This window comes from Amia ocellicauda, chromosome 9, assembly GCF_036373705.1.
Source record: "Amia ocellicauda isolate fAmiCal2 chromosome 9, fAmiCal2.hap1, whole genome shotgun sequence".
NCBI classification, from domain to species: domain Eukaryota; kingdom Metazoa; phylum Chordata; class Actinopteri; order Amiiformes; family Amiidae; genus Amia; species Amia ocellicauda.
In genome coordinates, this window is record NC_089858.1 from 7,722,927 (window position 1) to 7,738,341 (window position 15,415).

General features: G+C 39.6%; 2 protein-coding genes across 5 annotated transcripts in view; one reads left to right on the top strand and one right to left on the bottom strand.

Moving 5' to 3' along the window:
• Positions 1–9,217, top strand: part of dennd1a (DENN/MADD domain containing 1A) — a 218,943-nt gene extending 209,726 nt beyond the window's left edge. For 2 of the 4 annotated variants that reach the window (XM_066712922.1, XM_066712923.1), the window contains 3 exons: positions 1,979–2,107; positions 2,837–3,095; positions 3,292–9,217. In XM_066712922.1, coding sequence (XP_066569019.1) covers positions 1,979–2,107; positions 2,837–3,095; positions 3,292–4,530 — 1,627 coding nt within the window. In that variant the 3' untranslated portion in view covers positions 4,531–9,217. The remainder of the gene's footprint in view (positions 1–1,978; positions 2,108–2,836; positions 3,096–3,291) is intronic. The other 2 variants (XM_066712924.1, XM_066712925.1) reach the window with 1 other exon arrangement.
• Positions 9,218–10,462: 1,245 nt separating this feature from the next.
• crb2a (crumbs cell polarity complex component 2a) overlaps positions 10,463–15,415 on the bottom strand; it is a 38,581-nt gene continuing 33,628 nt past the window's right edge. Inside the window, exons 12-13 of the mRNA XM_066712920.1 lie at positions 15,016–15,142; positions 10,463–13,300 (exon numbers count right to left, since the gene is read on the bottom strand). Coding sequence (XP_066569017.1) covers positions 13,079–13,300; positions 15,016–15,142 — 349 coding nt within the window. The 3' untranslated portion in view covers positions 10,463–13,078. The remainder of the gene's footprint in view (positions 13,301–15,015; positions 15,143–15,415) is intronic.

Below are 15,415 nucleotides of genomic sequence, written 5' to 3' on the forward strand. Positions count from 1 at the left end.
AGCTGACAGCTGTTTAAAAATATCTTTGTATTCATGATGTGCCATGATTTTCCTCTCAACAAGAGAAAATAAATAGAATACGCCACAAATTAATACTTATATTTATTTTAACAATATCTTGTTTTTTTTATTCCTATAATTTGCAGTCCTCACAAATAAGCTCCTTCTCTTATTGTCTTCCCAGAATCCTTTGCAGAATAATTTTCATGCCTAAGTGTCAATTAAATGTGAAATATCTGCATTTGTCAACATTTCATTTCTGGCCACTGTGATGTGTTACTGATTTGTCCGTGATTTCTGACACTAAAGAAAGCACTCAAGACACAGATCTTCCTCATTAAAACATAAGCTGGCACTATCATACCATACACAGCGCCATGAAGCGCATCCTGGTTTTGCGGCGCTGTGTTTTTGACATGATACTTAACAAGGAACAGCCACGGCTGTCAGGGCTGTCACATGTTATCGCAAACCAAGGGCATGTTAAACTAAACATTAGAAAGAGTGGCAAGTCATCGGCATTGTATCTCAGCCCAGGGATATGTTGGTAGGAGTCAGTGCACTCGTGTGGAGATGATGGGGGAGGGGCAGAGGGACTGGGTCTGGCTTTGTGTTTGTTTGTTTGTTTTGTTGATTTTGTTTTGTTTTGTTCATTGTTTTTTTGTTTGTACTTTCTTTATTATACACACCAGAAGATTAAAAATGCCAGCAGTTACGGAACCACGGCAAATTATTATCAGTGAATGCAGATTTCTCTGTCAGTAACCCATAACTCAAACCTAATGAAGGTTAGGTTTTTACTGCAGGTTATTTTCTCCCGAATCTAACAACCAGAAGGACTAAGTCCAGGAAGACCACAGTTTGGTCAACATAAATACTATCAAGATCAATAGTTTTAATGTGAATATTTGCAATATCTTATCTGACTATAAATGTAATTTAACACACTAAATTGGACTTATTTTCTTGCTTCTATCCCCCCAAAAATCTGTACTTTTATATAACTTGTCTTTTTATTTTCAATTTTTTTTAAACATTGAACTGTGAAGTAGAAAATGGGTAAATACTACATTTCAATTAGTGTATTTTTTCTATGCTGAATTTTTCTCTATGATGTGGGCCCGTCTCTGCTTAAAAAAAATACTAAATATGATATTAATTAGGAATTCCTCAGGAATTAATGTGAACAGTGAATCTGAATGGTGATAAATAACAGAGACAACGCAATTTCATGTTCAGCCTTCAGAGGAAGCTAAAATCTAGCTTTGGTACTAAATACAGGTTTGTCAAATAATCCTTGGTAAATATTATCAATCAAAATTCTGCATTCTTACCTGGTTCAACATTGTTCTTCAGCTTCTGTTAACTGAAATAAACTCTTTTTGTATATCATGCATATTCCAAAACGTTTTTATAGGACAGATTGCAGAAAATATTTTAATCAAATTCGTTCAGATGATCCAATCTAAATCTTGCATTTCGAATCACATCCCTGTGTTTTTTTTTTTTTTTTAATCTATACGAATATAGAAACAGGTTCAAGATTGAGATAAAGGGAATCCTCTCCTTATAGAATCAAGGCAGTATGAGACAAAATACCTTAACATGTAATTCAATTAAATTGATCAATCAGCGAAGAAAATAGGCCATATTAACATCGCTTATGAACATTATAGTAAAGTTTACAAGCTGCTGCTCCCTCTCCATCTCGATTGTTCTCATCATGGATGGCAATGGTTATTGAAACTTTTGTCATCTAAATTATGCCCAGGTAATACACTTCACATGTGAGTTAAAGCATGCGTAGTGTTTCCAAGGTAAAATTATATATTCTGTAATGGTTTGTGGCTGAGGCAGTGCCTGTATGGGGTTCACCGAGCAAAAATGACTTCCAATCCTCAGGGGGGGTTTGCATGAGGGGTACCTCTCCCTGTCACTGTGATTGAGCCTTTTATTTTTCTCTTCCTGTCTCCTTTAGTGTTGTAAAGCCCACCAGGCACTACACTGTCTTCCTTTCAGAGGACTCCTCGGGAGACGAATTTCAGCATGAAGACGAGTCTGTCTCTGGCTTCTCTGAAAACTTTCTCTTCTCTGCTCCCTTTGAATGGTCTCTCCTTTAAGATTCACTCTTTTGTTGTCGATGTGTTGCTCTTGAGTCCTTTACCGCCTGCTGGTTGACAAAATGTTGCACATTGCTTTCTAATTCGCTCCGCACTTCCTTCCGGGTGAGTCCGTCCCGCAGAAACCCCTGCTAAAGGCCAGGCTCTGCTGTAGCCCCATGTTGTTGTTGTGATTTTCATTTGTTTTGCTGCTTCAACAGCGTAACGCCACGCACTGGCCAGTTTTAGTGAAGGTTTGGGGGTTTGGTGAATCTGCACAGTGTTTGAAACATTGAACAGCCCCAGATATTGAGCAACTACCTACAACTATCGATTCACTCTTGGTCGAACAAAAATATAATCTGACTGTTATCCCCTTTACATAGCAAAGAAAAATGTAAGAAATATGTCCGTTTGACAGTTCACATGAAGTCACATACATTCTCACTCGTATTTTGCATGTTAGTATTCAGAAGTAGTGATGCTGGTGTTTAACTCAACAATCAACTCCACTGAAAAGCATCAGATGATAAAACACAGCTTGACATAAGGGTACAATTGACACTATAATGTGAAAGCACAGAAGCTTCTATGTAGTGTCCTGTTATGCTTTGCATGCTTTAAAAACAATGCTATGTATCTCTTTAACATGTATGTATGTATGTGCTACCATGCTGTTAAATGCCTCATGGTTTATGCTGCACCAGTTGTTGAATGTCCTCCCCTGTGTTGGTCAGGCCCCAGCCCTATAAGACACTCAAAGAGGCCGACATCACAGAAGGGGAGGAGCCCCAAGAGTCACAGAGGGTCCTGGGCCACACTGCGCCCCCCAGTCCAGTGGCCTCAGAGAAGATCACAGAGATCAACCTCCTGGACGATATCTTCAGTACTCTGGACATGGACTCCGAGGACCAGCCCCTTAGCCAGGCCAAGAGCCTCGAGGACCTCCGGACTCCCAAGGATGATGAGGGGGAGCAGATCAAGTTTGGCTACCAGGTGAGAGAGAGAGTGAAAGACCCAGAATGTGGGCTCTTATTGCTTTCCCCATGGCATGATGTTTTTACCACTGAGCTCACGGTTTCTTTTGAATTAAAACGCCATGAGATAAAATTGAATTAATATTGTATGTTTCTTGAAAATCAAATCTGTTTGCTCTTTTCACCATGCAATTTTTTGCCTTGTTCTTCCGCAGCGTATGGATCTCAACTCGGCCGATCGCACCCGGACATTGCCCGGACTGAAGCACTCCAACCCGTACAACAAGCTGTGGAGCACAGGCCAAGACGACATGGCCATCCCCACCAAACCCTCCCTGAGCTCCGAGAGGCCCCCAGCGGTCCCGCAGGCCGAGCTGTCCGAGTCCCCGCGCCCACCGAGCAGAGAGAGCGGCCCGGCCCCCTTCGACAAGGCCGAGTCCGTTTCCGGGAGCCAGAGCAACATCACCATCCCTCGCCCGCAGGGCCGGAAAACCCCTGAGCTGGGCAAGGTGCTGCCCCCGCCCGTCCCCCTCCCCAGAGCGGGGAAGACACCAGGGGACACCGGGAGGGTCTCGTCTGACTTCGTTTTCCAGCAGGAGAGCTTTGGTGCCACAGCTGGCGGACAGGAGTTCAGGCAGGCTTTGAATGTGTCCCCCCTGCCCTCACACCACTCCGGCCCCGATATCCTCAAGCCGATTAAAATGAGTTCTGAGAGCGGCGGTCTGGACCTCTTAAGTCTGTTAGATCCGCTGAGCACGGTAGTCAGCGTTCAGAGCAGCACCCAGATCAACAGTCCCGCCGTTGCGGCAGCGCCCGTGCCAACTGTGGCGTCCAGCCCCGCTATGTTTACCTCTGTGGGGGCGGAGTTTAACCCCCCACCGCCTCCCTTCCCTCAGCAGCAGGCATATCCCCATTCTGTGACCCCGATGGCACAGTTTTCACAGGTATCTCTCAATCCGTTCACCCAGACTCTGCACTACCCCGCCACGGGTCCCCCGGGCCCCCATTACGTGACTCCTGTAAGTAATCCCTTCAGCTCAACCTATATACCTCCTAGCACCGGATATTTCCAAACCCCTCCTAAACCTCACTACACCGGCTCACCTCTAACGGCTGTCTTCGCTCAGCCTCCTTCTTTAGGACAAGGCTTTATCCACCAGAGCCAAAGCCCGGCAAAACCTGCCTTCCAGCAGGCGGGCCCCCTGAGTAGCAGTAGTGCCGCCGCCGCCACCAACCTCCTTGACTCCAGACAGGGCAGGATCCCTTTGGAGCCGCCTGTGGTCTTGCCAAAGCCCACCCACGGGGGTGAAGAGACGCATGATTACCCACTCAAACCTCCCGAGGAGCATCAGGATCCCTTTGAAGATCTGTTGAACGTAACAAAGAAGGAAGTTGGGCTTCCCTCGCAGGGCAGAGTAGATCATCTCCGGAAACGATGGGAGACCTTTGAGTAGCTTGTAGATACTTAGGCTTGCCATGGCCTGCACCTGCGTTGATTGATTTCATGTGACTTTGGATTTCAATGATATTGTTCTGCACTGGGAGAGTTTTTTTGTCGTTTTTTTTCTTTTTCATTCATCGATACAATGGAAGGGGTACTGGTGAGACCATTCTGGTGATGAGAAATGAATTTTAACTGGCACCGCACTGACAAAACAGCTCCAGGTTGGAGATTTTGTCACCCGTGCCTCTGCTGATGTCCCAGTAGTGCAGACGCTAAATGTTCTGCTTCTGTATTTGTAATTTCAAGCCACTTTATCTTTGCACCTGGAACAAAACTGACCCGTCCTGCTTCAGTACACCACACACGATATATTGCCCACTTAATGGATTTTCACAGTATTCTGCAGAAGTCAGTTCAGTTTTTGATGCCTTTTCTTGTTTTGCTTCTGCTGAAATCGGTGTTGTAGAAGTGGCCCGTGTTTCAAGACGGATGCCGGTCACCATGCTTCAGTTTCATGTATAAGCGGTACCTCTAAATAGAGCTCAATAGTGATGATGCCAAGCTCACTAGTAGGTCAGCTAGTTTACTGCCTTCTCTACAACTGTATTTTGCTTTTGTAGAATTCAGTCTGCATTCAATCATTCTGCTTATAGCATACAACTTTATGCTGTACAAAAGCATAGTCTTTGTTAGATTTCTTTAAAAGCATTTGAAACAAAACCGTGATCGTTTTCTTGACAAGAGTTCATCTTTATTACTTTTTTCCCAGATTTGCTTACTTGATCCAACTATCAACTCAAGTTTTATTTTCATTTCTGTCTCGGAAATGATTTGACCAAACGTGTTGACAAAAGCAAGTGCCCTTTCAGGTGTATTAACTAGGGAGAACCTGCAATTATTTCATTGATATTTTTTCATTATGCAAATGCAGTGTCCCTTTTGACGCATAAACACTAATTCATCCTTCACCCATGCATTTAAAACCGAAAAGTGTGTCAAAAAATATGAAATAGCTGTTTCAGTTTGTTTGTTGTATATTCCTTATCATACCAAAAGGAAGAAAGAATTTCTGTTTCTGTATACAAAAAATAAATCTTGTTTGTAACATAATTCTTACGATATTTAAATGTACAATAAGTTATTTCATTAATTCTGGCCTTATTAGAGTAGAATGAAAAACTAGAAACATAGTTCCATCATGTTAACTTGTGTTTTAAGACAATCAAAAGTTGTCACACACTTTAATTAGATATGTTCCCATTACTACATGATACGCTGAGGAAATACCATGAGGCATTTTACTGAGACGTATCCGTGTTATTGAGGAATAGTACTACACTTCAGTATGTTTGCTGTGTCTCAGAGTTCTTCTGTGAATTGATTGACTCAGACTTCACTTTACCATTGCAGGTGTTTTATTTTCCTAAAAGTGGTCTTCCACGCATTTTCAGTTCCTCCATCTCTGCACTGGAGGCCCGTGATTTTATTTATCCTTGGACACAGACGCGGTAGCTTTACTTCACTCTTCTGGACTCACGCAAAAACTGATTTTATGGAAAGCTTTAAGGAACATTGCTGAGGCAAGAGGTTTACACTACGGATCCAATGGCTTGTTTAGGTTTCCTATTTGAGTCAGCCCAAGGATGCTGGGAGAGTGTTTATAGGTTTTATGGCTTGCTCAATGGCTAACAACAACAACAAAATCCCATTTAATTACGTGTCTGTTTCGCATGTTTGTTTTCCGATTCCCTGTTGTTCTTGTGTTTTGGGTGTACTGACTGTACAGCTTCTTCTCATGTAGCCTGTGGGCTGTATGGTACGCGGAGAGGTGTGAGTGATGTCACAGCTACCATCACTGCAAAATGTCTGTGTGGTCCGCAGAGCATCTCTGTACACTAAAGCAGCTGTCACTGAGCTCCATGTGCACACGGTGTTGTGTTCCTTCAAACTGTGCTGAGGAGTAATTATTTGTTCCCAGACGCGGTTGTGCGTTAATAATACCAGCTAAACCTGCTCCATCTCTCTCTATCTCTCTCTCTCTCTCTCCCTCCCTGCCTCCCTCTCTCCTGCCACTTGTGCCAACCCCTGCCCCCCTGCACTTTGTAGACTGCTTCTTCCTGGCTTTCCTGACAAATACTGTTGCAGCAGCTCATTATTTCCTGGGCTTGTATTCGAATTGTGGCCTGCAGTTAACGTGAAATCTTCAGGATTGTCCCAGACTCTGCTGGAATGGCAGATTCATCTCCAGGAGAACTTTCATGTGGAGGAGTGGTCTGAATGTCTGCTGAATAGATAAAGACAGATCCAGTTAGCAAACACACAGGTGTGTGAACTGTAAACCTGAAATGTGTTTGTTCTTATTGGATTAGTTCGGTTGGCAGGTTGGATGAAGCCTCGCATTGTGGTTTTTTTTCTGTAGTTGGGGTTTTGGGTATTATAAGGGGCTCATAAGAGTGTAGGTCTCGTAATGGTGTGACATAATATATATACATATATTCACATATGTACATCTGGCGCTGCAGTTTCACAGTTCAGCATAAACATTGAGGCTGTTGTTGGGCTTCTTCATTATTATCACTATATTAACTGGTAATTTTAATAAATAAAAATGTTTTTCAATAAATAAATAAAATCTGAAAACTATAAACTTGATAATGCTAATAAATGTAATGTTCTCTCTGAGAGAGTTTCAGATTGCTGCTGGATCAGTCTTTAAAGCCATGGTGTCACATGATAAAACCTCCCAGATTAGGTCATACTAAAGCTACAGCACAACAACAGGGATGGAGCAGGTGACTATATGCTAAAGGAGGGCCGGATTTAGCGCTTCTACCAAGAGAGAATAAGAAACAGAAGCTGCCAGGTCAACTTTTATTAAAGGCGGTGAAATCCTGTGCAGTTTAGGAGTAGTTCATTTAACAGGCGAAGGAACTCCAAGAACAACCTTAGTCTATTTTTGAATGTTAACATTGTTTTTAATACACTGAAGTTTAGTTTAGAGTTTTAATTGTACCAAAAAGAGGTGAATTATTTCTGGTGAATAATAATGATGGTCTCAGCCATGTTAGCATTGGATCGGAAGCATTTACATTATTTGCTGGTTTAAAATGGTGAAAACCGAGGAGACAGTCCTTTAATATAGTCTGTGGATTCGAGATAGATTTGCATGTTTGTTTAAAATGAAACGGCAGTAGATACCTCCATGATAATTGTCAAAGTAAAGAAGCATATCAAAGGAGTGGGGCAGAGGTGCATCTTTAAGACAACACAGAGGAGTCACAATGCATTTTTTCTTCTGGTTGACATCATATTTATTGAGACAAAGGCAAACAGCTCCCATTTCAACCAACAGTGTTTTCTCTGATATCTTCAAGGAGCAGCATCTGTTTGTCTTTGTTTCAATAAAAACGTAAAATGTAAAAAGCTTTGGATCTAAACAAGTGTTGTCTTTATTTTTTTGATGGCAGGACAGAAACGTTCAAGTAGCCTTAACGACAAAACAGAAACAATAAACCGAGGCAAAAATGTGAATTTCGAGTTGATCAGTCTTATATCTGTGCTGACTCTTCATTTCACAGCACAGCGCAGTCTCAGTGTCAATGCAATAGCCTCACAGAAACAGGCGTACGTTATTTGGGTTTGTTTTTAATAGAAGAAAGCTTGTTTTGCCAGCCTGCACATGCCTACTAAGACAATTTATTGAATGGATATAAGCATAAGCAGCCCATGAACTTTGTATTGATGTGTTTTTATTTGATAAAACAGTAAGTTTTTATATCTGACATCTGCACATCATATTTGAGTGTTTGCCAGTCGACGTAAAAGGAACACTGAATTTGTCCCTTGATAATGAGAAAAGAAAACACTATAGCAAAACAATGATACACCGAGTGAAAGTTTAAATAAAATGTTGCCTTATCATAAAGGAAACCATTCAGTTACTCAAGGTCTTTGGTATATATATCATGCCGACAATACGTCCTTGGGTTCTGTATGTAGATAGTGTTAATTGCAATACTTGAGATTGCGTCAACTATCATTTCATATAATTGTGTTCCCAGGCTGTGTCCTGTAAAACTGTGAAATATAACTTTTTCTATCATTTTCTTTTTTTCACTTTAATGCCATTTAGCACAAGGAAAGATTTCCTGTTTTTGTTTGTTTGATGTTGGTTTTTGTTTTTTATTTGATTTTATTTGATTTTCTTGTATTTGTTTTTAATATCGCAGTATTAAATAGCAAAATTTTACCATCTACCCTGTCATTGTTCTTCACTTCCAATTAATTCATTACTCCATGTAATTGTTTCCCATGCATTCATTTGAAATGCTAGTGTTTTTGTATTATTCAATTCAGTTACTCTGACATGCTTTTGAGGATTTATTGTTTCCTTTGTCACCTATTTTCTACTTTCTTGAGAAGACACTCCATTTCTTTCTTGTTCTCCCTCATCTCCACCTTTATTTCAGCCGAACTGCCAGACTGATGGAAAAGTCAGTTTTCTGAACTATTTATAAAAGGAATGCAATTTATAGACCAGATTAATAGATTCCATGATACACATTGCTGTACACCTTTGTGCTGTTGAAAAGTACAAAATAATACATTTTGACCTATGTTTTTTTCTGTCGTTCTAGCCCCATCTTTGTCAGGTTAATATTATTTCACAGTTATGAATAAATTGCAACCAAAAAGTATGGTGTTTTCTTTATTATAATTTTTTTCCGTTGATTAACCTTGAATGTCATATTTCCGTTAATAAGTGTGTTTTGTACACCAATTATTAGAAAGTCGTGTAGTAGGTAGTACGTGTAAAAACGGTTGCAGAAGAAAGATCATTAAATTCATAGTTTGTCCCCTCATTAATTGTGGCAGATGAGTCCATCGCAAAATAGATCATTCTGGCATTTTTGAATTATATGCCCCATAATAGCTTCTTTAAACCTAGAGGTTTTTTTAAATAAGTGGACTAATTCAGCGTACATGAGATCACTCAGCACAATAATTACACTGGGCACAAATCCATTTCTAAAGGTGTGAAGTTGTTTTTTTATTACAAAATATCTCTATTTCTGTGCGCAACTGAATTTAAAAAATGTGCCATAAAAAACATGTTGTGCTTTAATGAAATAATATGAAGCTAAGCCTCTGTGATACTGCTGACAGATTTCTAGGGCATATATTGCAATATTTCTGTAGTATTTATCTCTGACTCTCTGAAAGGAAAACATATCAAGAATGTAGAGAATGAACAACGTGAATATGAAGAATTACAATGGTTTGAATCTGGTATGTATGCTGTCCAGTATCCTTAACGATGTCAGGAATCATGGAATATAATCCAAGAGGATAATGTCTTTGTTGATAACTGCAAAATGTGATCTGACTGAAAGCATGTTTAGAGATTAGAATATCTCATACAGCACTCAGTGAAGAATCATTGGGAGTGTGGTAAATGTCTGCGGAATAGTAATTAACCTCTGTTCTGTTAACTAGCTCCAAGGTAGTTTCGCATCTAGGAGATTGAAATGTTCACTGAATGGCTTTCAAAAATTGCAAATAATAACAAAATAATTGTGAAGAAGCAACAATAAAAGATAACTCTTAACGCAGAAAATAGTGGCAAGATTCAGAAGTAACCTTTTGGAGGTTAAGAAGTTCTATTCATTATCCAACTTTTAAATATTTGCTTTGATGTTGAAATATAGATAAAACACAATTTACTTTTTCCCCCATTATTACCGATAGTGCAGTTTTATTGTTTTTGCTTAGTAAAGCAGTGATAAGTATTTGCCTGGCACACTCTGTACACTGCTGTGCATTAAAACAAAAACCTCTTTCTGCATTTTTGCAGCATTCTTTAAATGTCATAATTCTCAGATATGTTCATGAGTTCTATTGTCTTTGAGGAACAAGTACAAATCAAATGTAGAACAATTAAATGTAATTCATCTGAAGTTTATAGTTGCTCGTATTGCTTTATTCAAACACTGTTGGTATCTGAACAACTCAAGGAGGAGAAATGAACGTTAGGATTTTTGAAGTAACAGAAAATGAAATGTGTCAAAAACACAATGGCAGTGAAAATGTAGGCAAATATTAGCAAGGCACAATTAGGAAAAGCTCCTTTTGGTCTTCCTGCAATATTACATATTAAAGTGGAAATATCCCAGATTTATGTCTATGAGTTCTACATCATCGGTCTGATTTTCCACTTTGAGGATGAGACCGCACTGTACAGGTTTATCAGTTGGTCAAACTCCCATCAGTAGAAAATGAAGACTATTGTCTTTTGCATTTCAGAGCAAACCTGCCTCACTGGACCATCAGTGTGATTTGGATCAAATTCTTGTCATCCTATTAAAAACATTAACTGAAAAGACATGTGCCTTACTTCCTTTTACCTTGAGTACATGTACACTTTCTGTGTAAACCAAAGCCTAGGTTAATACTGTAGACCTTTTTGATTTACTTTTTTTTTTTTAACAAAACACTGTAATAATGAAGGATCTCCAGACATCTTTGCCTTGGTACATTCCTAGTGTACCATAGAGTCATGTTAAACTTCCAAATGAATTCCATTAATGAAAATGATAAAACAAATACGCACAATGTTCAGCTGGACCATGCGTACAGATGGTCAGAAGTCCACAACTCCATGTGGATACTTTTACTGAAATACTTCTAAACAAAGAAAAATAATCATAACCTGTTTATTCACACGAACAATTATTCACCCTCTCAAAAATAAATCCAAGACATTTAAGCATGTGTTTCCTAAAACCTTTTCTCATTGAAATTTCCGCCTTGTTGAGCGTTTCGGTGGTATCTACTTAAGGCGTTCCCTCGTACAACCTAAGTAGTGAATCTGTGTCTGTTTTTAAATCACATTAACTCCCAGAGTCAATTGATATCATCTGCAGTGTGGTTTCACTCTCCAATCAAGCTCATCACATCCCGTTTCAATGGGGATAGCTCAGTGCATGAGACCAGTGCATCCATTTTAAAATCTGTTGTTTTTCTTTGTCCATAATTCACCTTTAAGTTAATAAATTTTCAGTAGTTCATATTGATGATCATTTTGTAGTTGTATTTCAATAAGGTTGCCCCTGTACCCCTGCATAAGTGGCCACCATTGTGTACAATAAAGAAAGGATCACGTGTCAACGAACACCCAGCATCAATACTTTCCCAAAGTTACTGTGTTCTATCAGAAAGGCTTGGTGGACTTTAACTTTATGCCCACCAGGCTTAAATATCATGTTATTTGGGAGGGCTAAGCCAACTGACTAGAATAATTTACAACTTTAAGAATATAAGAACATAAGTCTTGCAGTTTACATCAAATATTCCTCACCAGCATACATACAATGAAATAGCAATGTTTTGAGATGAGGAAAGCGGTCTTTTTTATTTTATTTTTTTTTATTTATTTTTTTTTTAAGTCCAGTTCTCAACATACACATGCTACATGCTAATTGCTTTCCCCTTATCAAAACCAAAATCAGTGCCACACGTATGTAACTCTCCATGTACTGTATGTACTATGATATGCAGTTCCTTGAAAGTTCTTCTCCAAACATTGACCCATGTTTGCTTCTATGTTGGCTGTGGACAGAAGCTGCTTTTTGAAGGCAATGTTTTGCTCCGATGTGTTTCTTTGGAGAATTTCAGCACCATTTTTATAAAGACATAAAATCAGCTCTTAAATACAGTAGTGGCTTGAATTTCAAAAGTAGTCATCAAAAACAACACTGCCTTTTTCCAGTGCATTTTGTTCTTCATCCAAAAAGGAGATGTTAGTCACTTACACCTTATTCTTACAACTACATTTTAGACGCATTGTTTTTCTCTTTATCTTCTTAACACACATAAGAAAACAGTCATTAACACAATGTAAGCACAGTTATGACATTCAGAAAATAATTTAGGTATCACAGATCACAAAACAAAGAAAATACATATATTGTAGTAGTGCGTCGTGTCTTTGACAGGTAACTCTTGCAAAAAAAAAAAAAATCTGAAAGTTGAGATGTCGGAATAAGGGAACTAGTATAAACTTATCTACAGCCGTGGGCTGAGGATTATTTCTGTGTATGCAGAAGGCTTTGTCCTGAACACAGTGTAATCCATTTTTGTGGAATCATTTCATTTTGTAAGACTGACAGTATTACATAGCTGGCAGTTATAGTTCTCCCTGTGCTGCCGACGTCTTCAATCAAGGTTGCAGTCGTAGGCCTTAGAACAGATGCAACAGGTGCCTGTCAAACCAGCTAACAAACCAGCTACAATACCAGCGGCGTGCTCCTAATCCACCTTAAGGATTTACCTTTTGGTCGGCGAATAATTACACTATAGTACAAGTAAAGAGGGAATGTTTCCCCACTTTAGTGGAATCAATTCAGTGTATAAGACATACAGAAGTCAACAGTGTGCACCTGGCAGGAGGTCAACTGCTCCCAGTGCTTTCAAAAACCTTCACCAAGATCATGTCTGTCGGGGCTGGCAGCGAAGCAAAGCTGCCCAGAGAAGCGTCCAGCCTGCGGGGCGGCTGCCAATCAAATGAGCCGCTCTTCTGGAGGCACTTTGAGGACACTGTCCATTTCCAGGCGGGCTCCGGCCACCTCCTGCTGGCTCGGGCTGTAGGTTCCCTCCGACTGGCGCTTCTTACGGGCCGTGAGCACCATGAATATCAGGCCGATGATCACCAGGAGCACACAGCCGCAGGCCACAGGGATGGCGATCACAAGGAGGGGGATCCGCTCCTTCTGCTCCTGTTTCTGAAGAATGAATGAAGCCAAACTCTTAGTTTACTTCGTCTCGGAATCTCGACCCCTCGATTTAAATGGTGTCAGAATAATTAAAGTACACACACTGAATATATAGCTTAAATACAATTCTGGAGACACCTATCAGAAATTGTTACCTCTGTCTGAAGCCTAAGGACAGTTTTCAGAAACAAACTGAGGAAAGAGGACCATGTAAAGATCTACAACCAGCAAGTGTCTGATTACCCACTTCCTTTATAGATGTGTGTATTTTACTTTTGATTTATAAATATATATATTCTAACCAGAATTATTGCCTTCTCTTTTTTCTATATATACTTTAAATAAAGCTAACATCTCACTGAGCTGGTTTTAAGAAATGAATAATAATGTATGAGAATATGTTTCTAGTTTTGAATATTATGACCAACAAATTCAGCCCTGAGTGGAACCAGAGATTGTCTTTACGACCAGACAGGGCGTTTGCATTGAGAAGAACCATAGTGCCACTGGACATGAGAACGTAATAGCTCTTGACACTGATATTAGTCGGGCTAGTTTCCGCTCGCAGGCCTTTCGATCAGTGTGAACCAGGCCGGCCCCGTCCCTCCGGTCGAGGGCATCACGTGAGAGCTGAACCTGTCAGGTTTGCTTTACCAGCTGAAGGGGAAGGAGCACCAACACTGACACCACCACCCCACCCTGGGCGGCCCTTACAGAGAAGCTTGGAGATGTCAATGAAAACAATTTGAGCTTAAGTTTTAAAAGCTCGAATACAAGATGTCTCGGCAGGTGTCTCTACCTCTCTCTCATGTTGTCGAGCACACCGGGTGAGAGAGAGGGGAGTCTCTGTTACTGCCTTTGTCTGGTTTGCGTGTTTGTTTATTTTTACATTTTAATTTCTTAAAAAAATATATCTTATTTTTTTAAAGGAAACGATTGATAAGATTTTATGCTTTACCAGAGAGATAATTATTTCAATAACTTGTGTGTTACATATGGTAAAAAATTGCTTGTAATGAATGTAAGCCCATGTTGGAATGGATTTGTGTTCAGTAACAGTGAGATATGGAGGGACAACACCAAGCAATTCACATTAGTGGCTACAGAGGCTAAATACAGCTCTACAGAAATCCTGAAATTGCTATTCAATAATCAGCCCATATGTTGCTGTTGTAGAGCTCAATGACAGATCCTTGACACTGGACAGATGTAGAAATATCTAGATATCACAGCACATATATAGTACTTCTGAAAAGCAGACTGAATTCGTGTTATCTTTTTAAGAATGTCATTAGATATTATTTTTATGTTCCTCTGAAATAAGTCTTCTCAGGATCTCAACTTGCTTGACATCAGGTTTTATAGGCTTTCGATGGCATGACATCTCATTTGGCGAGTGGGGTATTGCTAATACAACCCATAAATAGTCAATTAAAATCACTCTGAGGTAAATTATATATATTCTCAGAAAAAAGTTTTGGATTCAAATGGTTATATGGTCATTCTAATAAGATTCCCAAGGTCTGAAGTTTGAAGTTTTAGAAACAAGTCAAATACGATGGAACAACCAAAAACACTGCTGCACAAGAACATACCACTTTGTTTGAACACTGAAATAATATTTCAAGAAACCAAGGAGTGTGTGATGACTGGTGATGTGAGTATGCTTTTATTATTTTATTTAAGCTGAAGATTGAATTTAAAAAAAAGAAAACATTACTTACATTTGTCTCACATTGTTGTCCTACAAAGTTGGGTAAACATGTGCAGTCAAACTTGTTAACATAGTTCTTGCAGGTGCCACCATTTTGGCAAGGATTTGCTGCACATTCGTCGATGTCTATTTCACACCTGCCCAAAAGACAAAACCCAATCTCTTATATCCTGCAAAGCACTACGGGAAATGAACATCCTAATTAAAAACCCTTTCCATTTGGTCTTTTGGGGAAATTACACACTTCCACATACACAACCCAAGACTACAGACTGGTACTTTAAAGACAGGGATAATAATGTTAATTGTTAGGTGTGTGTACATAATATCAGCCAATAGATGTCAGTATAAACCACACAGAAGAACTGGATATTCAGTGCAATGTTTACAAAGGTGCATCAATTAAATCA